General features: G+C 34.6%; 1 protein-coding gene across 4 annotated transcripts in view; it reads left to right on the forward strand.

Moving 5' to 3' along the window:
• The window catches only part of Smurf2 (SMAD specific E3 ubiquitin protein ligase 2), a 104,326-nt gene that overhangs the window by 51,673 nt on the left and 24,657 nt on the right, over window positions 1-27,996 (forward strand). For 3 of the 4 annotated variants that reach the window (XM_047544442.1, XM_047544440.1, XM_047544441.1), the window contains 8 exons: window positions 920-1,028; window positions 6,525-6,658; window positions 8,805-8,870; window positions 10,787-10,871; window positions 12,633-12,716; window positions 15,263-15,465; window positions 18,087-18,171; window positions 26,220-26,378. In XM_047544442.1, the coding sequence (XP_047400398.1) occupies window positions 920-1,028; window positions 6,525-6,658; window positions 8,805-8,870; window positions 10,787-10,871; window positions 12,633-12,716; window positions 15,263-15,465; window positions 18,087-18,171; window positions 26,220-26,378 (925 nt within the window). The remainder of the gene's footprint in view (window positions 1-919; window positions 1,029-6,524; window positions 6,659-8,804; window positions 8,871-10,786; window positions 10,872-12,632; window positions 12,717-15,262; window positions 15,466-18,086; window positions 18,172-26,219; window positions 26,379-27,996) is intronic. The other variant, XM_047544443.1, reaches the window with a different exon arrangement.

Consider the following 27,996-nt stretch of genomic DNA (forward strand, 5'->3'; position numbering starts at 1 on the left):
TCTCCTGGTTTCCTAAACTCTTACTTATTGTACTTACTGTTAAACCATGTAGTGAATGGGAGTATAGTGGTTGAGAACAAGAATTTGAGAGCCAGCTTGCATGAACATGGGTTTTTTTGTTTGTTTGTTTGTTTGTTTTGGCGGTGCTGGGGATTGAACCCAGGGCCGTGTGCTTGTGAGGCGGGCACTCTACCAACTGAGCTATATCCCCAGCCCATGAGCATGGGTTTAAAATCGAAACTTCAGACTCTGATTCTGCCACTCACTACTGTGTGATCTTAGGCTCATTAGTTAATCTCTTTGTGCCTCAGTTTCTTTATCAGTAAAATAGGGATAGTAATAACCTCATAGGGTTATTATTATCATTATTATTAAATTTCCCTCCCGGTATGGTCATGTTTTCTCTCTCTACTGTGACAGTAAACTCTATTATGGCAGATTTTACCCTTTTTGTTCTGTCATTGCTCATGGTTAGTTATCCAATAAAATTTATTAGTTAATTTGATTATCTGTAGCCCATGTTCTTGTGTGGAAAATCTATATTTAATACGTTCTTTAAATGAGCTACTAAGGGAGCCATTTGGAAAGAGTGAGCCGTGAATGTTTTAGGTATTCGCCTTCCTGAGGTCAAAGGGCTAGTAACAATCCTTAAAAACTTCCACATTGCAAGGTAACCTCTACACTTTGGTACTTTAACTGAGAATGTTTTGAGGCAAGAACAAGAAAAAAAATTAGTTTTGGTATTTGATGTGAAAGTGACTTTATATTTGACTTAAAGTAGGCCACTTTCATTTGTAGCTGAATGTTAAACTTTTTAAAAACATTTGTTTTGTAGCAAATAGTAATCTTTATGTAATTAATCTTCTGTCTTACATGGTAAAATATTCTTTATAGCACTAATCTTCCTCTTTCTTCACAGGCCTTCCTGATCCATTTGCTAAAGTGGTGGTTGATGGATCTGGGCAATGCCATTCTACAGATACTGTGAAGAATACACTCGATCCAAAGTGGAATCAGCATTATGACCTGTAGGTTTAATTGATTAATTTGAAATAAAATATAGAATTAATATTATTTTGATATAGTATCTGAAAAGCATAGTAGAAAATAATCCAAGTTAGATGTGGTATAATTTGGTGTTCACAGAAAAGGTACAAAACCTAGTGGAAAGGTGGTTTGGCCCATTAACCTGGTTTTGAAAGATGTAGTACCCCTAAAAAGCCTGCAAAGAAAAGTGGCCAGGCATGGTGGCCTATAATACTGGCTACTGGGGATACTGAGGTAGGAGCATTGCAGATTGGTGAGATGTTCAGCAACTTAGTGAGAGCCTGTGTCAAAGTAAAAAAAATAAAAAGGACTGGGGGTATAGCTCACTGGTAAAGCACCCCTGGGTTTAATCTCTAGTACCAACAAAAAAAGTGAAACTGGCTCATAGTGTAGAGCACCCCCTTCCATTTTCAATGAAATAAATGTATAATTCACTCTAGGCCAAGTTTAAGTATAGAACTAGGAATCAAAATTGCTTCTCTTTAATTTGTATTTTAAAAATAGTAATATATGTAACTTTTTTAAAAAGACACATGGTACTATAAGGTTTTTAATGGAAAATGGTATTTATTCCTTGTCCCATTCTCATTCCTGATTCTCATTCTCAAGGTAACTGCTTTAATAAGTTTGGAAGTTTATTCTGATATTTTCTTCTATTTCAAAATATTTTATACATCTCCATTATTTTTTTGTTTCCGTTTTAAGATATTTTAAAATTTCCGGGCTGGAGAGATAGCTCAGTTGGTAGAGTGCTTGCCTTGCAAGCACGAGACCCTGGGTTTGATCCCCAGTACTGCAAAAAAAAAAAAAGAAAAAAGAAAATAAAATAAAATTTCCTACCTGTGAAGATGATTCAGCTTTTAAAACTAATACCCCTCATTTCATCCCCATAATAATACTTATTTGCCCCTTCCTTTCTCTTAGCTCTTCCTTTCTCTTAGTAATATAGTTATGTGAACCTTTGTAGTTAAATCATTGTTCTGTGATTACATGATTATGATTATGTAAATATTCAGAGCTGGATCACATGGTGTATAAGAATTTTCCTGTCTTGACCACTTTTGTTTCTGAAGTTAATAGTTATCTCTGTCATTTCTCTTGTTTTCTGTCTCATTAATTCCCAAATTCTCCTATGGAACTAAACATTCTTTTCATACATTCAGTCATATCAGACATTCCATTGACTTTTTGTTCTTCGAGACGTCTTTCCAGGACCCTCTGTGCTTTTACTCCAATCTAGCTTGGTAGTTTTCTAAGAATTGCTATGCAATTCTAGCAATTCATAATGTCTTTATCATTATGTCAGGAATTGCCTTTGTTTCTTCTAGCTCCATTGACTTTCTGTTTTGGTGAAGTGTATCATTTTGAGGAAGAGTACAAAGATGGAAAAAATTTTTTGGAATCTGATCTAATAATATATTTCACCTTCTGATATAGATTGTGAGGTCAGTCATCACTTTTGTTCAAAATTTTGAATACATTGCTCCATTATCTTTGAGGTCTAGATTAGCATCAATAGAAATATGTGAGCCACCAATGGGAGTTCATCTGTAATTTTAAATTTTCTAGTAGCAACACTTAAAAAAAAAGCAGATGAAATGAAGCATAATATATTTTGTTTATTTCAGTGTCTAAAATATTGATATTTTGACATACACTCATTGTAAAATATTGAGCTATTTTATCACATATTGTCTTTGAAATCAGAGGTTTGTACTTAACAACTCACTTGAATTTGGTCTAACCATATTTGAAATATTTAGTAATCCCATGTGGCTGAAACAGTGCAGGTTTTAGATGGTGCAGGTTTATAGTATTGCTAATGGCATCCTAATTTTGGTCTTTCATGATTATTGTTTTTCATATGAAAGATTTCAGGGCATTTTCTCTTTCTCTGTTGCTAATGCTTACTATTTTTCTTAAAAAATTATATCCACCCTAGTGGGTATAATTAATACTTCATTGTGGTTTCAGCTAACAATGTTGAGCAACTTTTTTTTTTTTTTCTTTTTCTTTTGGTATTGGAGACTGAATCCAGGGATGCGTTACCACTGAGCTACATCCATACATCACCAGCCCTTTTTATTTTTTATTTTGAGACAGGGTCTTGCAGAGTTGATTAGGGCCTTACTAAGTTGCTGGGGCTAGCCTTGAACTTGGGATCCTCTTGCCTTAGCTTCCTGAGTTGCTGGGATTACAGTGGTGTGCCACTGTGTGTGACTGCAGTATTGAGCATCTTTTCATGTACTTCTTAGATGCCTTTTTTTTTTTTTTTTCCTCGTGCTGGTGATTGAACCCAAGGCCTCACACATATCAGATAAGCATCCTACCATTGAGCCATATCCCCAGCCCTAGATTTCTTTTTATAGTTAATATTTACTGACTATGTAGGGACTTCTCCCTTGCTTTTTTCCAGGATAGATATACATTGGAAGGAAAAAGATCAGGGGAATACATTTTGCAAAATCTTTGCCTTAAATTGGCTGAGTCTACAAAGTCTTTAATGTATGTATCATATTTTGGTCTATAGAATATCTTGAGGCTTGTTTGTAAATCATATATATTTTGATGAAGTTTTAGTAGAAAATACAGCCTTCTGGTTTAACTTTTGGTTATAAAACAATTGACTTCTATGTGTTTGTATGTTCTATGAAGTGAAGTTTTCTTAAATTGGGAATACTTTGCTAGGTGTAAAAAAATTTTAATATTTCTGATTAATTTCTGGCTCAGGCTATTTGGACAGAATGTTTGCAATGGATACACTTGAACAATACAGTACAATTAATAATTTTGAGTAATTCACAGTTTGATTATTTTCCAGAGGTCTATAATTATCAAATGTATGTTACAGCTTAATGTAGAGCTTTCCGACCTTTTCACATCATGGTATATATAAAAAGTATGGTGGTACATGAGCAAAAAAACCCAAAAAGGTATTTTTCAAAAGAAGAAACACAAAAGGCCAACAAATATGTGAAAAAAGTTTCAGCATCTCTAGCAGTCAGGGGAATGCAAATCAAAACATCACAAAGATTTCCTCTTATTCCAGTCAGAACGGCAGTTATCAAGAACACATATATTAATAAATGCTTGCCAGGATGTGGTGAAAAAGATACACTGATACATTGTTGGTGGGACTGCAAATTAGTACAACCACTCTAGAAAATAGTGTGGAGATTCCTCAGAAAACTAGTAGTAGGGGCTGGGGCTGTGGCTCAGAGGCAGATGAGGCACTGGGTTCAATCCTCAGCACCACGTAAAAATAAACAAATAAAATGAAGGCATTCTGTCCATCTGCAACTACCAAAAAAAAAAAAAAATTAAAGTTGTAAGTCTAAAAACAAAAAACCCAAAAATACCTAGGAATGGAACCACCATATGACCCAGCTATCCTCCTCCTTTGTATTTATCCAAAAGAACTAAAATCAGCATAATTCAGTGATACAGCCACTTCAGTGTTTATAACAACACAGTCCACAATAGCCAAATTATGGAATCAGCCCAGATGCCTATCAAGAAAATATGGTGTGTGTTTTTTTTTTTATATATATATATATATATATATATATATAAAATGTAGTTTTACTCAGCTGTAAAGAAGAATGAAATGATGGCATTTGCTGGTAAATGAATGGAAATGGAGAACATCATAGTAAATGAATTAAGCCTGAAAATCAGGGGTGGAATGTATTCTCCTATATATAGAAGCTAGAGCAAAATAAGGGAAAGAAGGTGGTTGGCAGGGGGAAGTGGATATCATAAATGTATAGGGAAAGATCAGTGGAGTAGAAGGTAGAGAATGAAGAGGGAGGAAAAGAAAGGGAAAGAAATACAGAATGGGTTTAACATCATGTTACATGCATATATAAAGGTAGTAAAGGGCATTTTGCCATTATGCATATTGGGAAAGTACCAATCAAAAATAAATAAGATGCTAAAGGAAGATCAGTAGAGTAGAAGAAGGAGAATAGGGGGAGAGAAGGGGAAGAAAAGCCAGAGTGGTGGGAAATAAGGATTGAAATCAAATTCCTTGCATGTATGATTTTCTCAAAATGAACCCAACTACTATATATAATGCTGTAATAAAAAAAACCCTCAAAAACTTAAAAAAAAAATGGTACACTGCACTAAAAACAAATGGAATTTCTGAGACCTTAAGAATCAGTATTTTAGCATATGTACAGTTTTGGCCAGCTAGTTGGGAAACTGATTTAATGTGCTTTTTAAAAAAATGGTTTGGGCTGGGGATATAGCTCAGTTGGTAGAGTGTTTGCCTCGCAAGCACAAGACCCTGGGTTCAAATCCCCACACTGCAAAAAAAAAAAAAAAAAAGTTTGGTTTGAAGTGATTTATTTGTTTAATGCTTGATCCTGGTTCTAGAATTTTGACATAGCATGCAGTAGATATATACCATGATACATATGATAGGTAACTTGTTGGAAAATTGGTGTGTGCATCTTGATTGATATTTTAGTTCATGTCTTTTCATTTATAAGCATCGGAGGCCGAATTCAACTTGGCTTCATTTTTAGAAAAGAAATGTATTGGTTTGCATAATTAGAGCCCTGGGTGGACATTCTTTAGGCATAGCTGGATCCTGGGACTCAAGTGTGCTTTCCATGTTTCTTATTTAGAAGTTTTAGCCCTCATTTAAGTGGTTTAGGCTTTTTTATATAGTAAGTAAACTTTCTTTTTGTTTTGTTTTACTTAATGATACTTTTAAGATCAAGGTTGCTGGACCAAAAATTTGACATCGTAGAGTCTTGAAATGGAGTTAGGTTCTACTGATATAATTATGTTACATGTTTTTTGCATGGGTTGATTCCATGTTAACAATTGGCTGTGGTGGAGCTTTCACATAATTTCAGACATATGCATAGACAAGTACAGTAACGCTTTTCCCTGCTCTGCTTGTCTGCAGGCAGTGAAGTGAAATCTACAAGAGTCCTGCTCGCTCAAGGCCTGCATACAGGGAAGAAGCAGGGGAAAAGCGTTACAAACAGCTTTTGTTCTACAGCATTTAAAAATATAACAGGTAGGTCAGATTTTTGGTCTGTCAGCCTTGACAATGTCCCTTGAAAGTGAACTAAGTCCTCTTTGAGGTAGTATAGGTCATGTGATCGAAATATATTTTAAGTGTGTCTGACAGAAGTTCTTTTAGGATTTTTGTTCTTAGAAAACAATAGTTATTATAAACTCTTTTATTGTTATTAGACACTAGCTGCTAGAATTATTTTTTTAACTAATAAACATTGTTGCCTATTGTGAGAGTGGCAGATATGGTAAGGATATATTAAAAGTTATTTCTATATATTTAAAGACTTAAAAATTTAAATTCAGTCCTGGAGATTGAAATTTTGCATGATCTAGCTATACTTTGAAATATATGTGTAACTTTAGAATATAAAAAGGACAAAATAAAATTTTTATAACAATTGTAACTACCAAGTTACCCATGTAGCCATTTTGTTTTTTAGGTATATTGGAAAGTCTGATTCGGTTACAATCAGTGTATGGAATCACAAGAAGATCCATAAAAAACAAGGTGCTGGATTTCTTGGTTGTGTTCGTCTTCTTTCCAATGCTATCAACCGCCTCAAAGACACTGGTTGTGAGTAGATACTAGTGCTTTTTGAATTAAAAAAATATAATGTTATTGTGTTATGTTATTTTAATTGTTATAATGATTTTATTTATGTTATTAGGAGTTCAGAAAATTAGCTTCTCTATGGCTGAAACATTGGTGAAAATTCCTGATCTATATTTATTTTGTGGACTTCAGAAGGGTGAAAAGAAAGGTGTTAAAAGTATATATGCCTTTTTAAATTTCTTAGCAACTTTTTCTGTTTTGGTGGATCTGTGAGATGAAAGTGATTTTTTATTTAGGTGATTGGAGTGTAAGGTGGCAGTTAAGGAGAATGATTAGTAGATAAGACATATAAAACTGAACAAAGTTAAAAGTTAAAGATATGACATTATTTTGAGTATAAGATAATTGTATTAATTACTTAACTGTAGACTAGGCTCAGTTTATCACCCTCCTGGCCTTGAGGAGGTATACCAAGATCAAGATGTTAGAAGTTATTTCTATAACAGATGGACAGACTGACAGTTGACAAAGCATCCTTTTGATATGTCTTTCCATTGGGACATAGATGGAAATATCTTTTTCAACAGATTTTTTTTTTGTTATTTCTACAAAATTATTTTTTATACAATATACAAAAAATATTGTTAACTGTTATGGGATTTTAGCTCAGATGCCTGTGCTAATAAACTTACAAAATTTAGCTTAGGAACTTAAATAAAAAACAGAGTAAAGTTAACATTGAATGCTACATATATTAAGAGATGATCCTTTTTAGTGGAGTGTAATACCACAACCCAGATACACAAATATTCACCTGTTAAGACAAAGGGAGAAAATAGAGCTAGAAATTGAGTCAGAGGAATTTAAAGGAATCTGAGAAATTCTTATATTTCTGGGTTCACAGGGTGATGACCAACAGGAGAGAGAGGTTGGGGTTGGAAGAGGTCTACATGTAAAAATAAACTTTTATTTCCCAATCCAGCAGCAAACTTAAAACTTACAGATCAAATGTCTGACATTATCCCTAGTTCACATTACACAATGTTCATTGAACCTTGGTGATACAAAGATGAAAAAGACATGGATGCTGTTGTCTGAGAAGTAAGGATAAAAGCTGCTGACAAAGGGAGTTTGCCACATTGGAAGAAGTGAATAGGAGAAGGGGAAAATGCCCTGCAGGCATCCACTATACAGCCAACCCAGTAGCATGCATTTATGTTGCAGAGGAAAAACATCTTTTATGTTTTTGTCTGGATAGCCAGGGGCTGTAGTCTGGGGACATAGAATTTTCTTTCTGCTGCTTGTAAATGTTTAATGGCATTAATTTATTTGAGCTTTTTGATGTGTGGTAATATTATCAACCATTATTGAGCACCTGATGTAGTGTTCTACCAGATTGAATTGAAGAACACAAAGACTAAGATTTGATTTCCTCCTTTTACCAATTCATGATTATTTAAGAAGTAAGTTTCAGAGTACTTCAGCTATATGTGCTATAATCAAAGTAAAACCAACACGCTGTGGGTGACATTGTTCTTATGGTAACTTAGAGGGCTAGGTCAATGTTATATTTATTTTACAAATGAGGTATCTGAGAGAATAAATGAGTTGCTCCTAAATGATTAGTGGCAAAATTAAATCAAACCCAGATCTTAGTTTTTCCCTTGGCTTCTTATTAATATTTATTGTGTGTATATGTCATTTGGAATGGTTGCATAAAAAATAATGATAATGGCAACTAACATTTATTGAACACATAAGTGTCAGATACTGTGCTGAGATTTGTAATTATGTTATTTAGTCCTTAAAAAAATCTAAGGTAAGTTTTATGATATGTCAGAAAACCAAGGTTTAGGTTGTTTAAGACCAGCAGCTGTTAAGACGTAAGCCATGACTAAGACTGAAGTAGTCTGAAAGCTTTGGAAAGAAAATAACTGCTTGTTGTCAGTGTAATACACGAGGGTTGCATAATTTTTGAAGTCTGTTGAGATATTTATACTAATTTTTTATACAGTTAAGAGAATTTTAAACATTTGTTTTATAATTAAAATGATTAATTATTTAAATGATCCGATTTCAATGGATTATGTAAATATACTGTCACTTAATAGAAGTTAGAATTTCTGATACCAGCTAAGTAAAATTTTTTCTTATTGATCCGGAATAGATCAGAGATTGGATCTATGCAAACTTGGGCCAAATGACAATGATACAGTTAGAGGACAGATAGTAGGTAAGTGTGAAATTTAAATTTATGTGAATTTTGACCTCATTCAAACTGACATAAAGACTAAAGCCTTCTAATTCAAAATATAATAAATACAGCTTCCCTGTATTGGCATTAACTAAAGATGAGTTATGTAAAATGCTACAGACAGTGTATCCAGGATCCAGGTTAACTTAATTTAAAAAATTTTTAATATAAGAAAAAAATTTTCAGTTTTTAGTGTTGTATAGAACTATTGATCCTTTAGGCAGGGATTCTTTCAAAGTACTCAAATATGGTAAAGCACTGAGGTAAACTTTGTAGATGGTTATTAAAATTTTCTGAAAATTCTTGAACTAGTTTTTGAGTTAGAAAAGAATATTGAACTTTAAAATTTACTGCTTTGTTTATGTTGAATGCTTTACAGTTTTGAAAATTGTGCTAATTGAGAAAAAAATACAATGAGCAATAGTGGTGTCACACTAACTGGAAATAAGGGTGAAATCGTTACCTCACTCATAAGGCACTCAATTAGAAATGGGCTAATAGGCTATCTTGAATTGACCTAGAGGAAAAGTCTTCATATAAAATTTCCTGAGACTTTTCTTAAGAATTGGTATACTGAGATTTGGTGAAGATGCACAGTATACTAGGACACTCAGGAAGGCTCTTTTGAAACTGTTTAATTAAAACAAGATAAATGCAGTTGGAATGTTACACTTCTTGATAGAGCAGAATACAGAATAAACAGATTTTATTATGAGTCTATTAGAGAGATTTTAGTTCCTGAAAGTATTTGGAAGACTTCATTTTACAAGACAATGAATTAAGTTTCATAGTTGAGGAAATGCCAGAGTAGCCACATAACAGAACTCTTTGGGGTTTATCCCAGGGAGGTATTTGCATTACAGAATTATTGACAATTCCTGTCATTCTTTGATTGAAAAGAGATAAAAAACATGTCAAAAATAAATACCTGCATACAAGCCTTTTACATGTAATTGCTTTTACTGTATTATTTGATATTAGGTAATGCTTGCCAACTAATATCTAGGAGTAACAAAATAGTTTTACTAGGTGAAAATTCACATTTATACAAATAGAATATTTTGTTTTACATTAGAAATACTGGAGTATACTACATAAAAAACAAATGTTTTACTTTTTTCCCCCCAGTACTGGAGATCAAACCCAGGAGTGCTATACTACTTGGCTATATTCCCAGACCTTTTTATTTTGAGACTGGGTCTCATTAAGTTACCCCAGTAGATCTTGAACTTGGAATCTTCCTGCCTCAGCCTCCCCAGTAGCTGGGTTTATATGCAGGCATCAAATATTTTACTGTGTGTGGGTGTTGTATGCATTTTATTAAAAGGTCTTATGTGAATCAGTAAGCGAGGCAGGTTGGACTCATCCATGATCTTTTAGTTCATATCGTTAAAGCTCATGGAGTCTAAGGATTGCCATATTGCCAAATTTAGTGTATTTTTAAAAGATGATCAGATTATCAAGAATTTAAACCCAAGTTAATGTGAACTTTTCTAACTAATTTATACATGAGTATACCATTAATGTGTTATGCCTCTTAAGTACAGCAGTGACCTTGGATTACCCTATTACAATAAATTAGACTGTCTCCAGAAACATGAAAAAGTAGAAAACATTTTTTTACGTGGTGCTGGGGATCGAACCCAGGGCCTCACACATGCTAGGTGAGCGCTCTACCACTGAGCCACAACCCCAGCCCTAAAACCTTAATATTTTAACATCACTTCTAAAGAGAAAAATTCTGGGAAAATAAATTACAGATTTTAATAGAAACCAAAGAGTTTATTCTGAGGTATTAAAAAAATCTAAGCCAGATGCCTTCTAAAGATAGATATTTTAGATTGTAATAGTTCTTTCTGTCTGTGAATCTTAGTAATGTTTCTGTTGTTTAATAGTAAGCCTTCAGTCCAGAGACCGAATAGGCACAGGAGGACAAGTTGTGGACTGCAGTCGTTTGTTTGATAATGATTTACCAGACGGGTAAGCTAATATCGCTAAAATCATTAGAGCAGTATATAGAGAATATCCTTAAAATAATAAAAAAAAAGTTGATATTTACTACATGCTTTAGAAATTTGCTTGATCAATTCCGTAATGAAGAAATTTCCTTCTACTTGGAAAATTAGAAGGATCTGGTCATAATAAATTTATAAAATAAGCCACAAGTTAGGTCTGTTAAATTTGATTTTTTTCTAAAAAAGAGTTTTGACAAGGAAGCAGGTGAAAATTTGCTAAATATAATTCTTCTATACATATATCAATTTAAAAGAAAAACTTTTTTGCTTGATTAAATTCCAAAGAGGCCTTATAGATAACTGAATTTGAAACATTGCTCTATTTAGAGGGTTGGGAAAGAGAATTTGGGTAATAGAAATTTTGACAAAGTAGCATTTATTGAATATGTATGGGTCAAATACTATTATAAGCACTTTATAAACATTATATCATTTAATTCTCAAAACCTCTTGGAAGGTAGTGTAGATCATATGATTCTGGCCATTTGATCACTTGGGTTCTAGTCCTTACTTTTCTGCTTACTGGCTTTATGACCGTAACTGATATATTTAACTTCTGTAAGCTTCAGTTTATATTTATTTATTAAGAAGGATGATTGATAATAGACCATACCCTATAAATTGTTGAGAAAATTAAATGAAATCATTTACTTAAAGCACTTAGTATCTTACATACAGTGTTTAATTTTAGCTACTATCATTTCTGTTACTACTATTATTGTCACTCTTTGATTTTACATATAAAAAAACTGAGGCCCACAGAAGTAAAGTAACTTGTCTAACTAAGGCCACATAGTAAGTGGCAGAGCTGGAGCACAAACCCAGGTCTTGATTCTCAAGCTCTTGATCTTTATCACTACTCTCAATCTTTTATACTGATTTTGTCTTCAAATTTTTTTAACTTTCAAAGTTTTTTAGTTAACTTTAAAGATGTGTAATTTATATACAATAAATTGGATCCATTTGAAGTATATAATTGATTTTGTTTCAACTCAAATTATTTTTGACGGATTTTTTTTTTTTTTTTTTTTTTGATTAAACCCAGGGACACTCAACCACTGAGCCACATCCCCAGCCCTTTGTTGTATTTTAGAGACAGGGTCTTGCTGAGTTGCTTGGTGCCTTGCTGAGTTGCTGAGGTTGGCTTTGAACTCTCAATCTTCCTGCCTCAGCCTCCCAGCCAGTAGGATCATAGGTGTGTGCCCCTGCATCCGACTTTTGACATACATTTTTACATCCAAGCTATGGCATTTGCTTATTTTATTTAAACTATTAAAAATCGTGCCGGGCACACAATTGACTTTAAAAAATTGAGAGTGATTTTTATTTTTAGACCACCTGGATTCCATTGTTTAGTTTTGTGCTTACTAGCTACGAGACCTTGATTAATTTATGGTTAAATATATTTTTGGTGGTGTCATTTTTCACACAGTTATGGAGAAATTAGTATAATTTGAGTATTATGTAATTGAAAAATTCTCAGTTTAGCTGATAGAAAAATATTTGTCACATCTCAGTGTAAATATTTTAGAAGCCCAGAATTTCACAAAAATGTATTGTGTAGTTCTAAAATAAATTGAAAAAACCCTTTATTCTGTGACTTGATCTTTCTGTTTGGCCTGATTTGGGATAGTAGATAATCTTTGTGATCGCAGTGAAAATGTTCTGTGTCCTAATTTCCTATTAATTCCTATTAATGCCTTATCTTTCAATATTTTTATTTAAGCTGGGAAGAAAGGCGAACTGCTTCTGGAAGAATCCAATATCTTAACCACATAACAAGAACAACACAATGGGAACGCCCAACTCGGTAAGAACATACAGATATTTCCAATGGTTTTTGCTAGTCACTTTCTTTTTTATCTCTTATCTTTTCTAGATTGTTTTCCCTTGGTTTTATACTGCTATGGATCAGTAGATCTTAGAGCAGGTGCTTTTATTTTTAAAAAATAATCATCAATAACTGGGTGCATGGCACACACCTGTGATCCCAGCAGCTCAGGAAACTGAGGCAGGAGCATCATGAGTTCAAAGCCAGCCTCAGCAGTGAGGCCCTAAGCAACTCATGGAGACACTGTCTCTAAATAAAATATTTTAAAAAGGGCTGGGTTGTGGCTCTGTGGGTAAGCACCTCTGGGTTCAATCCCCAGTACCAAAAAAAAAGTAATCATCAACAAAAATTATATTAGAGCTTCAGGTCCTAGGTATTACTTAATAAACATTAATTGATCTGGACTTGGTGGTGCACGCCTGTAATCCCATTGACTCTGGAGGCTGAGGCAGGAGGAGCACACAGGTTCGAGGCCAGCCACAGCAAATAAACAAGACTCTAAACAACTTAGTGAGACCCTGACTCAAAATAAAAAATAAAAAGGGCTGGGATGTGGCTCCATGGTAAAGTGCCTCTGGGTTCAGTATCTGGGTTTTTTTTTTTTTGTTTTTTTTTTTTTTTGAGCTTGTGTTTGTATCTGTTATTGAATGGTTATTATAAAATATGCATACAGGGTTTCCATTCTTTTAGTCACATAAGGAGATGATCGTATTACATCATGCAAGTAAGGTCTGTGGTCAAGATAAGAACACCTACCTTAGAGTGGGCAGTAAGGAACTTGTCAAAGTTGCAAAGGAAAACTCTGAAAGAGGTGACTCTGAATTAAACCTTGAAGAGCGGTAGACATATAGTCCCTTTTTAATGGAGTGTATAAAGACATCAGGATGCAAGGTCATTTTTTAAAACTGTTAAGACATGCTTTTAAAGTAACTGAAAATGAATAGGGTAAGAGATTTAATTCCCCTTCTCCTCTTTTTAAAAGTAAAAGCAAAGTTTATTTGTCATCTCTGCTCAATGTTTTGATTGCCTTTTTTTCCCTACTGGGCAGAACTAGCACCAGGAATAGATTATCAAATGCTTCTTGTTAGCTTTACATCTTTTACTTATTGGGAATTAATTGCTTAATTCATTGGAATCATAAAGTTTCTCTATTATATTATGATTGTCAGGTAAACGCTTAGTTCATGTTGCCATTTTTAAAAATGTTGATTTCACAGTTGCGTTTCTAGTATAACCTTTCAAGGATTTTGTTGAAGTTGAAAAACACGTTTATTATATCTGAGCATAAATGAATGTGTACTTGTGTTAGTGTTTAAATGAAGCCTATTTCCTTCTAACTTATTTAACTTATTTAAATGTTATTCTAAAAATGAATTCTTGATTATTTTGTTTTGGAAGACCTACAGTAGTCTGAAAATTCCTTCAAGAGACAAATAACTTCTTTATTCATTCAATAAGTACTTACTGAGCTACTTGTACTAACATGACAAGCACTAGATGATAATAGGGAATAAAATCAGTAGACCCACCCCTTTCTTTTCAGTAAATATTCTAGTGGGGGAAGACGGACAAAAACAAGAATGTAAGAAATGAAATATATCAGAGATAACTGCTGTGTTGAGAAACTAAAGCAATGTTTGCATGCTCCTCAACTTGATTGGGATTATATCTGATAAACCTGTCATAAGTTGAAAATACCTTAAGTCAGAAAATCATTGAATATACTTAGCTTACCACACATAACTTAGCAACATAGTGTACTGTAGAGTATCTGTCATTTACCTAGTGATCATATACCTGACTGGCAGCTGCAGTTCCCTGCTAATTGTCTAGCATTTTGACAGTATTCTGTGTATCACTTACTAGCCCAGGAAAAGGTAAAAATTTGAAGTACTGTCTCTACTAAACATTGTTTGCTTTTGCACTGTTGTAAAGTCAGAAAATCAAAAGGTGAACTATCTAGGTTGGGGGTCTGTCTGGACTGTCAGATGACTGGGTGACTTTTTAGGTTGGAAGATTGGAAGGACGCCTTAAGGAGGCATCAAGTGTAAACTATGATTTGAATGATAAAAAAGAACTAAGCCTAGGGAGAATAGGAGAAATGAGTATTCTAGGTGGAAGGAAAAGGTACTCTTCTCAAAGACTAAAGGTAAAATGGACTTTGGAAAGTTGAAGGAACAGGAAGAGTATCAGTATCAGTATGGCAGAAGCCAAGCTGGGAGGGAAAATGATGGGAAATCAGGTCTGAGAGGTAGTTTGTCAAGTTCTCTTTGTAATCCAGTATTCAGAGCTACAAATATATGGACTTTATATAAAAAGCAATTAAAATCATTATTTAAATATATAATTGACATACTAATAACTTGAATTTCTTTGGTGCCTAGAGCTTGCTTTTGCCACAGTTCTTAAATCATTGTGTTTGTATTAGTCATTTCATTTTCTTATATGATAGGTGATTGTTATTGTAGAGAACTCTACTTTTGATATCTAAATTGATAACTTTTTTCCTTGTTACTTTTAAATAGACCGGCATCTGAATATTCTAGTCCTGGCAGACCTCTTAGCTGCTTTGTTGATGAGAATACTCCAATTAGTGGAACAAATGGTGCAACGTGTGGACAGTCTTCAGATCCCAGACTGGCGGAGAGGAGAGTCAGATCTCAGCGACATAGAAATTACATGAGCAGGACACATTTACACACTCCTCCAGACCTGCCTGAAGGCTATGGTATGACTGACCACTAGCTGAGGAAAAATAAAGAGTGGCTTACTAATTTTAGTTTGCTAAGAAAGAAAATTAACTTAAAATTTATTAATCTGGGTTTACGGATTTTGCATGAAAATAAACGTAATTGTAAAACCTCCCAACTTTGAAAAGTCTTCTAACTTTTAGAAGACGACCTAACCAGTGTTTGATGAATCACTTTAGCTTTTTTGCTCTTTTAAAATGAAATGTGACTAATACCTTATCACAAGTATTGTGAGAAACCTGAAACATAAACAACTTTGCAAATAGGCACTGTATAAAGATAAGGTAGCATTATTATTGATAAAGGTCATCTGAAGTAAACATACAGTGTGATTTTTGATTTTAGATAAACATATTTAGGAATAACTTCAAAGGCATATTTCTTATGGCATTCAATGTATTTGTTTTATCTATATTTTTTCATATCTGAGTGACTGGATTGTTATAAATGATTTAGTCACATCTTTGTATAAGATGATTTTACTCATGCAATTTCCTGGAATTGTAGAATTTCATGTGGAAGGTAACATGAATCTTCTAGTTGAATACTCAACTTTTCTAAATCACTACTTGCAAACAATAGCATGTTGTGCACTTGGCTGGCATTCCTTGCCCTCTTAGCACTGTTAGGTAAATTACTTTGGACTGATAGTGACACCTACTGACCAAGATTGGAAATTACATGATCTAAGTTTTTTTTTTAACTCGAGTATTTTAAAAAACTATTCTGCAAATTCATGATTCTAATTTTATTTTAAAACATATTTTACTGAAGGAAACGACTTGGGAAGCTGAGGCAGAAAGATTGTAAGTGCATAGCCATCTTCAACAAATTGCAACTTGGGGAGACCCTATCTCAAAATGAAAAAGGGCTGGAGGTATGGTTCAGTGGTTAAGTACCCCTGGGTTCAATCCCTGATACCAAAAACCATAAAACCATAGTTTAGCTCTTTTTTTTTTTCTTTCTTTCTTTCTTTTGGCACTGGTCATTGAAACCAGAGATGCTTTACCACTGAGCCACATCCCTAACCCTTGTTATTTTTATTTCGAGACAGGGTCTCACTGAGTTGCTTAAGATCTCACTTGGTTGCTAAGGTTGGCCTTGAACTTGTGATCCTCTGCTTCACCCTCCCGAGTCACTGGGACTGTAAGCATACACCACTGTACCGGGCCATATTTAGCTCTTTAATTTGGAAAAGAAATTAACTATCTGATAACTGTGCTATGCCTCATAGGTTACTTACTTTAGAGTGTGTGAAACAGACAAACGTCAGTTCACATCGCAGGTTTGCCATATTACATTGAGCATAGTATTTAACCTCTGTGAACCTCAGTTTTATCTTCTATAAAATGGTCAACCAGTAGTACCAGTAGTGTAGGTTTGTTGCACTACCCTACACTACGTTTGTTTGTATCATTGTAATGATACAATTTTATGTGAAGTATCTGACAGAGTGGCATAGAAAGCACTCAATAAAATTTAACTGTTATTGTCAATGTACAGATCTTAGAATAAATTATCTCTTACCATTTCTCTTTGAGATTATGAGGCAAGCTATTTGGAGTAGGAGAGGTTATACTTTTACAATATTTGTGTGATCTAGATTGAAATTTTTTTGTACAACTAAAACATAGAAATAAAGTAGATACCAAGACTGAAATTATTACAGTTGTTATCTGTAACTGATTTTAATCATTTTTATGTTTATAGTTTTTTAAAGTTTGAAATTTAAGTGTATTGACTTAGAAACTTATAAAGAAGTTTCTGCTAATAAATATTAACAGTAGTTTTGTTGTCTCGTGTATTGAATTTTCTCATTAGATTTTTAAAAGAAAACTGATTTTGTTGCTTAAGAAAACAAAAACTGAAGGAATGCTTTTACAGAATTCTTCTTCTTCAACCTGGTTTCCTTATTTTATACTCAGTGGCTTTGAGCTCATTTCATCTTTGACTTCTCTCTTCCTAGTGTGCACACTTGATGTTAACTTCTCTTCTTTCCAACTTGATTATTTTTCCATCTTTACCTGTTTCACTATATAATGTGTCCCTTATAGCTCATCTTTTTTGTGACTGTGTTAGCCTAATTCTAGTCTAAAGAATACATTTCTGGCCCAGTATTGTGGCATGTGCCTGCGATCCTACTAATTCAGAGGCTGCGGAGGAGGATCACAAATTCAAAGCCAGCCTTAGCAACATGGGTCCTAAGAAACATAGCGACACACTGTTTTAAAATAAAAAATAAAAAGGACTGGGGATTGACTCAGTGATTAAGTGCTCCTGGGATCAATCTCTAGTTAAAAAAAAAAAAAAATCACTTCTTTAAATTAATATTGTGACAATCTTATTTTCTGTTTTCCATTGCAGTGTTTAGTATTTGCACTACATTATAAGTTTAGTTAGGTTTTAGATAGCTGACCTGTAACCCTCATATAATTGTTTCTAGGGAACAGAAAAGTGATTTGTGAAGCTGTTATTCATAATGAAATAAAATGGTAATTTGGAAATTTTCCCCTATTAATATGTCAACCTAATGTATGTAATGGTGTTTGATTTGGACATTCTGAATGTGTTTTTAGTATTAGTTTTCTTTATTTTACAGAACAGAGGACAACACAACAAGGTCAGGTATATTTCTTACATACTCAAACCGGTGTGAGCACATGGCATGATCCAAGAGTACCTAGGTAAGAACATATTTTAAGTACTCCTCATACAATGAGTATACATTTTACTTTGGATTTCTTGCATTTTTTAAAAAAAATACTTAACTTTTAAAAGTAGTTTATATAAACGTTTGACTCTTTCTGACAGTCATTTCAGTTTAACATTCAGTAGATAATCTTAACCTATTTCTCTGCAGTCCCACCGGTTCCCTGCACCAGTGTACAGTTCCCTTTTCTGATTCTCTTAAAAAAAGTGAGACAGCTGGTTATGGTTGCATATGCCTGCAATCCCATTTTAAACGAGGTAGGAGGATCAAGTTCAAGTTCAGCCTCAGAAATTTAGAAGGGCCCTGTCTCAAAAAAAGGGGAAAAAAAGGGGTTGAGCTGGGCATGTGGCTCAGTGGTAAAGCACCACTGGGTTCAATACCTGGTATCAAAAAAAAAGGGGGGGGGCAGGGCAAAACATGGGCTAAAACATTCCCTTTAAAACAGGTAGGTGATTGATTATTATTCTTTCTGGTTAGACTTTTTTTTTTTAAAGTTGAAAAAAAATTAATCTCATATAAATTATTCAGTGATCTTTTATATGTTCCTTAATGAAGTTTCTTTTTGATGTAGAAAGGAAAACAAGGGGCTGAGCATGGTGGCACACAGCTATAATCACAATTCCGGAGGCTGAGGCAGGATCATGGCAAGTTCAAGGCCACCCTCTACAATTTAGTAAGACCTTGTCTCAATATGAAAAATAAAGGGCTGGAGTTATAAGTCAGTGGAAGAGCACTTGCTTAGCATGCACAAGACCCTGAGTTTGACCTCCAGTACTGCAAATGAATAAGTAAACAAATAAAGGAACAAACTCACTAAAAAGGGCTGAGGATCTAACTTAGTTGTAGAGTACCCCAGCTTCAGTCTCTCGTACCAAAAAAAGAATAAAGAAGACAACTTGGGTTAATTCAATTCCATTGTATGTAAATATCAAAACTTACACATTTGAACTATAGGCATTGCATTCGCTAACCAAAATGTCAGTTATCTTCTTATTTTCAAGAAGATGGAATGAAGGACTGGGGCTGTAACTCAGTGGTACAATGCTTGCCTTGCATGTGTAAGGCATTGGGTTTATCCTCAGCACCACATAAAATAAATAAATAAGTAAATAATTGTGTCATTTTCAAGTAAAAAAATTTAGAAAAAGAAGATGGAATGACACAAATCGGTTCAGTAATTTAGTATAATTTTAAATACATGCTGGTATTAAATAATGAGTTTTTTAAACATTTAGTTTTTTTAAGTTTTCTTTTTTTTTCTTTTTGGAACTGGAGATTGAACCTAGAGGCACTTACCACCGAGCTACATACCCAACCCTTTTTATATTTTATTTTGAGACACGGTCCCATTGAGTTGCCCAGGCTGTCCTTGAATTTGCAATTCTCCTTCCTCAGCCTCCCTAGTAGCTGGGATTATAGACATTTTTCATTGCCAGCTTGACTTGTTTTCTAATGAACAAGTGCAAAATACCAAGTAGTGCAGTCTAACCTGCCAAAAACCTTGAATTCCAAGTTCTAATCAACTTTCTATTGTACATGTGTTCCTTTGTAGGATGAGGATGTTTTCTGCGTCAACACACAAACATAAAAAATCCATGGAGTGTCAAGAGAACTTTCCTTACTAAAACTGACTCAGACTTCTCTCTGTAACTGAATCAAAAAACAGATGTGACTAGCTGTTGTTGGGTTGCTTTGATACTTGGTATTTTATAAATAAAACGATTATAATAAAAATATTTTATTTAGTTATATAATTCAATTAGAATCTTTTGAGAGTGGCAGCCAGGGAAATATGCTGTCACTAATTACTGTATCAAGGTTGCCATTTCTTGGCACTATAAAATGTTAATTTTTAAGAAGTAGTAGAGAGGGTATTTTCTATCTTTTCAATTAAGCTTGTGAAAAAAATCCAAGGTCCTAACTTTTAGAAATCAGAGTTTTGTTAAATTATGAAAAGAAGTGTTTTGGATTCTGTTTATCAAATTGAAGATAAAGAATAAGCTTTTCTTTAAAATTATTTAGTCATTAATAAGAAATATAAAGAAAAATTATTTTGTAGTAGCAAGAAAGATGAACTTGAGTTATCTGTTGAAAGAGTATAATATAAGCTGACAGTGGAAGTTGACATTTAAAGAGATTTCAGCATCACTGTTGGGAATTGGGAATATGCTCTTATTCTTTTTTTTGAGTTTTTTAAATATCTTTTAAAATTTGTTCTATTTAGATATACGTAATAGCGTGTATTTTGACATATTATATGTACATGGAATATGACTTAGATAATTAGGATCCCATTCTGTGCTCTATTTTTGGGGGGTGGGGGAGGTGGGTACCAGGGATTGAACTCAGACGCACTTGACCACTGAGCCACATCCCTATCCCTATTTTGTATTTTATTTAGAGACAGGGTCTCACTGAGTTGCTTAGTCCCTCGTTTTTGCTGAGGCTGGCTTTGAACTTGAAATCCTCCTGCCTCAGCCTCCTGAGCTGCTGGGATTACAGGCGTGTATCACCGTGGTATACCCTTATTTTTAAGGAAACATTTTCCATGAATGAATGAGAGGTTTCTATAAAGTTTTAAGAATATTGGCACCTGTTTTGAATACTTCATGAAATTATGCCCTGTATTATTTTTCTTTTTATTAGTCTCTGTGCCTCAAATTATCTTAAAATTTTATATTTTATCTTTTGTTTTGAAAATTTTTTTAGCAAATGCCTTTTCTATGGAGGATCCTTTATTAAAGCAGACTATATTTATTTAAATGCCATCACTATTTAAAGACATTTATAAAACTGTATAAACCAGAAAATATGAAAATAACTTCATTTAAAAATACCCAGTATACTTAAATTTATCTGAGACATCCCTTTTCATCATGCTTTGCATTTCTGTTTAAAGTAATGATTAAGATCTAATTATTCATTTTATTGCATGCTGGCTGTAGTCTTGAAGTTTAGATTGATTGATTGATTGATTGTATTGAGGTTTAACCCAGGGGTATTCTACCACTGAGCCACATCCCTAGCCCTTTTTGGTATTTTATTTAGGACAGGGTCTTGTGGCATTGCTTAGGGCCTTGCTAAATTGCTGAGGATGGCTTTGAATTTGTGATCCTCCTGCCTCAGCCTCCCAAGTCACTGAGATTACAGTTGTGCACCACCATGCCTGGCTCACATTTGTATACTTATGGCTACCTAGCATTCTGTTTTTCTGTAATCAGTTCCTAGTTGGACATAAAAATTATTTCCAGTTTTCTACTTTTATAGAAAGTAGAGACTTTAGAGCTCTCCTATGTATGACTACAGATTAGTAAAATTCTAAATAAAATAATACAAAATTAGTTTCTGCATTATATTGGTAGAATTCCTCCGCCTTTATATTTTCATCATTGATTTTCACTTCTAAAAGTTCCATTAAAAAATCACCATTTATTTATTTATTTATTTTTACATTTTATTTATTTATTTATTATTATTGTAAACAAATGGAATACATGTTGTTTCTCTATTTGTACATGGAGTCAAGGCATACCATTTGTGTAATCATAAATTTACATAGGACAATGTTGTTTGATTCATTGTTATTTTTTTTCCCTTCCCCCTCACCCCTCCCACCCCTCTTTTCCCTCTCTACAGTCCTTCCTTCCTCCATTCTTACCACCCTCCTTATCCCTAACCCTAAACCTAACCCTAAACCTAACGCTAACCCCTCCCACCCCCCATTATATGTCCTCATCCGCTTATCAGTGAGATCATTCGTCCTTTAGTTTTTTGAGATTGGCTTATCTCACTTAGCATGATATTCTCCAATTTCATCCATTTGCCTGCAAATGCCATAATTTTATCATTCTTCATGGCGGAGTAATATTTCATTGAATATATATGCCACAGTTTCTTTATCCATTCATCAACTGAAGGGCATCTAGGTTGGTTCCACAATCTGGCTATGGTGAATTGAACGCAGTGAACATTGATGTGGCTGTATCTCTGTAGTATGCTGATTTTAAGTCCTTTGGGTATAGGCCAAGGAGTGGGATAGCTGGGTCAAATGGTGGGTCCATTCCAAGCTTTCTGAGGAATCTCCACACTGCTTTCCAGAGTGGCTGCACTAATTTGCAACCCCACCAGCAATGTATGAGTGTACCTTTTCCCCCACAACCTCACCAACACCTATTGTTGCTTGTGTTCTTGATAATCGCCATTCTAATTGGGGTGAGATGAAATCTTAGGGTAGTTTTGATTTGCATTTCTCTTATTACTAGAGATGTTGAACATTTTTTCATATAACTGTTGATTGTTTGTATATCTTCTTCTGTGAAGTGTCCATTTCCTTAGCCCATTTGTTGATTGGATTATTTGTATTTTTTTTTTTTTTTTTTTCTTGTGGTGCTGGGGATCGAACTCAGGGCCTTGTGCTTGAGAGGCAAGCACTCTACCGACTGAGCTATCTCCCCAGCCCGGATTATTTTTATTCTTGGTGTAGAGTTTGTTTGAGTTCTTATAGATTCTGGAAATTAGCGCTCTATCTGAAGTATGAGTGGCAAAGATATTCTCTGTAGGCTCTCTCTTCACATTACTGATAGTTTCCTTTGCTGAGAGAAAGCTTTTTAGTTTGAATCTATCCCAGTTGTTGATTCTTGCTTTTATTTCTTGTGCTGTGGGAGTCCTGTTAAGGAAGTCTGATCCTAAGCCAAAAGTTGAAGGTTTGGACCTACTTTTTCTTCTATAAGATGCAGGGTCTCTGGTCTAATTCCGAGGTCCTTGATCCATTTTGAGTAGAGTTTTGTGCAGGGTGAGAGATAGGGGTTTAATTTCATTCTGTTGCATATGGTTTTCCAGTTTTCCCAGCACCATTTGTTGAAGAGGCTATCTTTTCTCCATTGCATATTTTTGGCCCCTTTGTCTAGTATGAGAAAATTGTATTTATTTGGGTTTGTGTCCATGTCCTCTATTCTGTACCATTGATCTACCTGTCTATTTTGGTACCAATACCATACTGTTTTTGTTACTATTGCTTTGTAGTAGAGTTGAAGATCTGGTATTGCGATACCCCCTGCTTCGCTCTTTCTACTGAGGATTGCTTTAGCTATTCTGGGTTTTTTATTCTTCCAGATGAATTTCATAATTGCTTGCTCTATTTCTGTAAGGTACATCATTGGGATTTTAATTGGAATTGCATTGAATCTGTATATCACTTTAGGTAGTATGGCTGTTTTGACAATATTAATTCTTCCTATCCAAGAACATGGGAGATCTTTCCATCTTCTAAGGTTTTCTTTAATTTCTTTCTTTAGTGTTCTGTAGTTCTCATTGTAGAGGTCTTTCACCTCTTTTGTGAGATTGATTCCCAAGTATTTTATTTTTTTCGATGCTATTGTGAATGGGTTAGTTTTCCTAATTTCTCTTTCTGAAGATTCATCACTTATGTATAAAAATGCATTGGATTTATGAGCATTGATCTTGTAACCTGCTACTTTACTGAATTCACTTATGAATTTTAAAAGTTTTCTGGTGGAATTTCCAGGTTCCTCTAAATATATAATCATGTCATCAGCGAACAGGGATAGTTTGAGTTCTTCTTTTCCAATTCGTATCCCTTTAATTTCTTTGGTTTGTCTAATTGCTCTGGCTAGAGTCTCAAGGACGATGTTGAATAGAAGTGGTGAAAGAGGGCATCCCTGCCTTGTTCCAGTTTTTAGGGGGACCATTTATTTTTAATACTGTTTCACCGATAGTTCAGTGGTACCTTTAAAAAACTGCATATCATAACTGTTCTCATTTTGGTCTCTGACAGTGCTTGGGTATCTGATTCTGAGGTTTATTGTTTCTACTGACTTTGACAGTGGTGTTCTTTTATGAAGTGTTTGGTGATTTTAGACTGTGATTTTATTATTTGTTCTTGATTAATGGGGTTCTCTGAACCTGAAGTGGGAATTTAGGTAGTTTTCCTGGAATCACTTCATCCTTCTGAGTTCTTAGTTTCTGAGGAAGTTATTAGTTTCCTTTCCCAACTTTGCTGCTGGCTTCCTCTCTCCCCACTGGCCTCTCAGGTACCAGCTCTACCTCAGTTTCCTCCTCGCTTCCCTTTTTTCCTCCCTCCACCCCCACTCCTTTTTTAGTAGAATTCTTGGAGTTTTCCTTTGCCTCTTTTGTGACTAGCTATGTCTTCAAACATGTTTCCCTTTAAACTTTAGTTGTTCTGTAGCAGGGGGATCTCTCTCTCTCTCTCTCTCTCTCTCTCTCTCTCTTTTTTTTTTTTTTTTTTTTTTGGTACTGGGGATTGAACCCAGGGGTGCTCAACTACTGATACACATCCCCAGCCCTTTTTATATTTTATTTAGAGACAGGTTCTCACTAAGTTGCTTAGAGCCTCGCTGAGTCTGGCTTTGAACACCATCCTCCTGCCTTAGCATCCTGAGCTGCAGGTCAAGAGGATCTCTTGGAGCACCTCTAAACCAAAGTCAAAACCATCATTTCAACAAAGCTGTGAGGGCCTCTATGTGCCCATCATCATGTGTCACTGAGACCAAGCCATTATTTGAGGGGGGGAAAAATCTTTGTCTACTTTAACTTTTAAAACATGATTTTAAAGAATCTTGTCACTGTGCTCGCTTCGGCAGCACATATACTAAAGAATCTTGTCACTATAATTATGTTCTAGTTTAAATCTATAGTAGGCCTGCTGCTGTTATCTTTTTCTCCTCTCCTCACAAAGGCAAACAGCCTTAGTGTCTAGATGCCTGAGCTTTCTGGGTCACTTTCAAAGAGTGGCATTTCCTTAGCATTTACAGGCAATTCCAGTAGCCTGAAGTATTACTTGAGCTTGAAATGACCTGAGTATGTTACTCATTGTTATGTGAGTCCTAAGTGGGGTCATGGAAGACAGTGACCTCATTGTCCCCATGGATGATGACAGCGACTTTGGAATCTTCACTCTGAAAGATTTTTGTTCTAACAGTATAGAGGATAGAATTTTATAATCCTGGTTTCATTATGAATAGCCAAAGGGAAGCAATGCCTAGGGTCAGGTATAGGAGAGTGGTAAGGAGCTTCCACGCCCACTCTGGGGATATCACCTCCCTAACACCTTAATGTTTTTAATAATGAAGCTCCTTATCTCATTCTTTAAGGTCCTATAAATTCTTATCTGTATGTAATAGTATTTTAAGTGTGTGCAGTATAACAACAGTGGCCTTTGATCCATTAAAGGCCTTTTAGCTTTTTTCATTGCAGCAATAAGCCTTAGTGCATTCTTCCTTAGGTGTCTTAGAGTCTTTATTCACAAGTTTATAGATTTCAGAAGTCAAAGAGAAGTAGTTATCCTTTAAAAAAATGCTGTGATTATTTTCAGGATCATAAACTTCTTTTTTATTTTTATTTTTGGTACTGGGAATTGAACTCAGGTACTTTACCACTGAGCCATATCCCCAGCCTTTTATATTTTTTATTTTGAGACAGGGTCTCACTAAGTTGTGTAGGGCCTTACTAAGTTGCTGAGGCTAGCCTTGAACTTGTAACAGGATCATAATTTCAATAACATTTCCAGTTTTGCTTTTTTGAAAGCTTGAAATTACTCATGGAATGGACATTTATTTACACAGATTTTGTGATGTAGTAAAGAAAGAAATAGTTGAAGGGAAATTGTAGAAAACATTTAATTCCTTTTATCACTGATACTTTTAACACAGTATTTTCTGTCAAACAAATATTGAAGTATAGTTTATGTTGGCAAATGTTGTGATTGCTTTTATTTTAATTTAAAATCTGTGTTACATTAAAGTCCAGAAACTAACTTACTAAAAATGTAGGCTTTGTGATAAGTTCTTCTGAGCTGTTTATGGATTGGGTTTTGAATATGCAGTTTGTTAAACCACTGGGAATTAAATATTCCAGCTCAACATCTCAAGTTTCTGAAACAATACATTTTCTCAGTCTTCATGGAATTGTTCTGTGTCATTTACACTTGCTTGGCTCGGCAGGCACAGCAATGAGGTATTTTTTACTTTATATTTGTTTTTGCAGGGATCTTAGCAACATCAATTGTGAAGAGCTTGGTCCTTTGCCTCCTGGATGGGAGATCCGTAATACTGCAACAGGCAGAGTTTATTTCGTTGACCATAACAACAGAACAACACAATTTACAGATCCTCGACTCTCTGCTAACTTGCATTTAGTTTTAAAGTAAGTTTTTGAAACAATACATGTAAAAATGTCAGTTGGAACAAGAGGGAATTGATAGGTACTTTTTATAATAAATGTGAGAGAATGTCTGCTCTCTTCAATTTATGAGTTATTTTTATTTATCAAATTTTATGTAAGAGTGTGACAGAGTTTACACTGACCTGAGTATTTTAATTCTACTACGCTTAAGTAGGAACTGATCTTGAAATATAGGTAAAAGGTACGTATTGGAAGTACTCAAGTGAGAGGGCGTTTCCCCAGAGGCAGTAACTTCACAGAAGTTGAGGCTAATATTAGTGACTAAAACTTTAGTAGCTTATTGTGTACAAAGTATTGTTCTTTTACTTTATATGTATTAGCAGTTTCTTCCCCAGAAATTCCTCAAGGTAGTTACTGCCTTTTATATGGACAAGGAAACTGAAATATAGAGGTTGATTTTCTGTAGGTTGTCAGGAGGTAAGTGGCCATGCCCAGAGATTGATACCAGACATCCTGGCTTTAGTTGGCTGTTAACTCTTACACTGAGCATTGTTTGAAGATGTTATTTGCATCCTTTGCTTTTCTTTTCCCTCTAGTTGTCCAGTTTTTTCCTAACTTTGTTGTTTTACTGGCATTGCCTTCTGAGTAAGGGGATAGATAAGGAAAAGAGAGAAAAGGAAACTTCATCACTAAGCAAAGTACCAAAGTGTCTTTTTCAAGAATTCTAATGAAACTCTGTGTGAGGTGGCAGTAGTGGTGGGGACTGACTCTGCTTCTGAGCTATATCCCCAGCCCTGGTAAAAACACTTTGACAGTGGCATATCAATAAGGTTCTTGGCCTTAGACTTTGAAGAACAAGGTTCTCTGTGACTCCAGAATACCTTAGCATCTAGCACCTCTAAATAAATGATATTACCTGGTCTGTCTTCATCTTTCCTTACTTACATAATAAGTACTCAGAAGTGAAGTGCTTATGATGAATGTTAAAATGTTAAACTGGGCATGTTGTCACACTCTTGTAATCACTGCTTTGGGAAGCTGAGGAAAAAAGAATTGAAAGTTTGATACCAGCCTGGACAGCATAGACCCTATCTCATAATAAAAATTTTTTAAAGTTTGGGGATATAGCTCAGTGGTAATGCATTTGTCTAGCTTAAACCCAGCTCACCCCCCACTACCATAGTTAAAGCTAAGTAATTCGGAATGACTTTGGAAATTATCTGTTTCATTAATCTTTTTGGAACTAGGTTTCATAAAGCAAAACATTTACACAAGAGCTGCCTACCAATTGTTTAGGATAACAGAATAAAGCATTTGAAATATCTATCCATGGTTTCTTCTTCAAAATATGTACAGTCTTATTATGCCAGTAGATCTTTATTGTGGATAGAAGATTCTAAAATTTTGGTTTCAAATTAAATTCACAAGTATTTGGCAGGTTTACAGTTTGTAAGCACTTGAGGAAATACTGAGAATTCTGGGCTGTTTCTGTGCATTAGAATCTGTAGTCTACCCTTTAAGTAGCACTGCTTTGGGGCACTTGCCTGGTGGTTGAATTGCAACATCATAAAGTATTTTTTTTCTTCACCTCTTAGTATGGAAGCACAACTTTTCTAGAGTAGCTATTCTACTTTAGTCT

Source organism: Sciurus carolinensis, chromosome 3 (genome assembly GCF_902686445.1).
Source record: "Sciurus carolinensis chromosome 3, mSciCar1.2, whole genome shotgun sequence".
NCBI classification, from domain to species: Eukaryota; Metazoa; Chordata; class Mammalia; order Rodentia; family Sciuridae; genus Sciurus; species Sciurus carolinensis.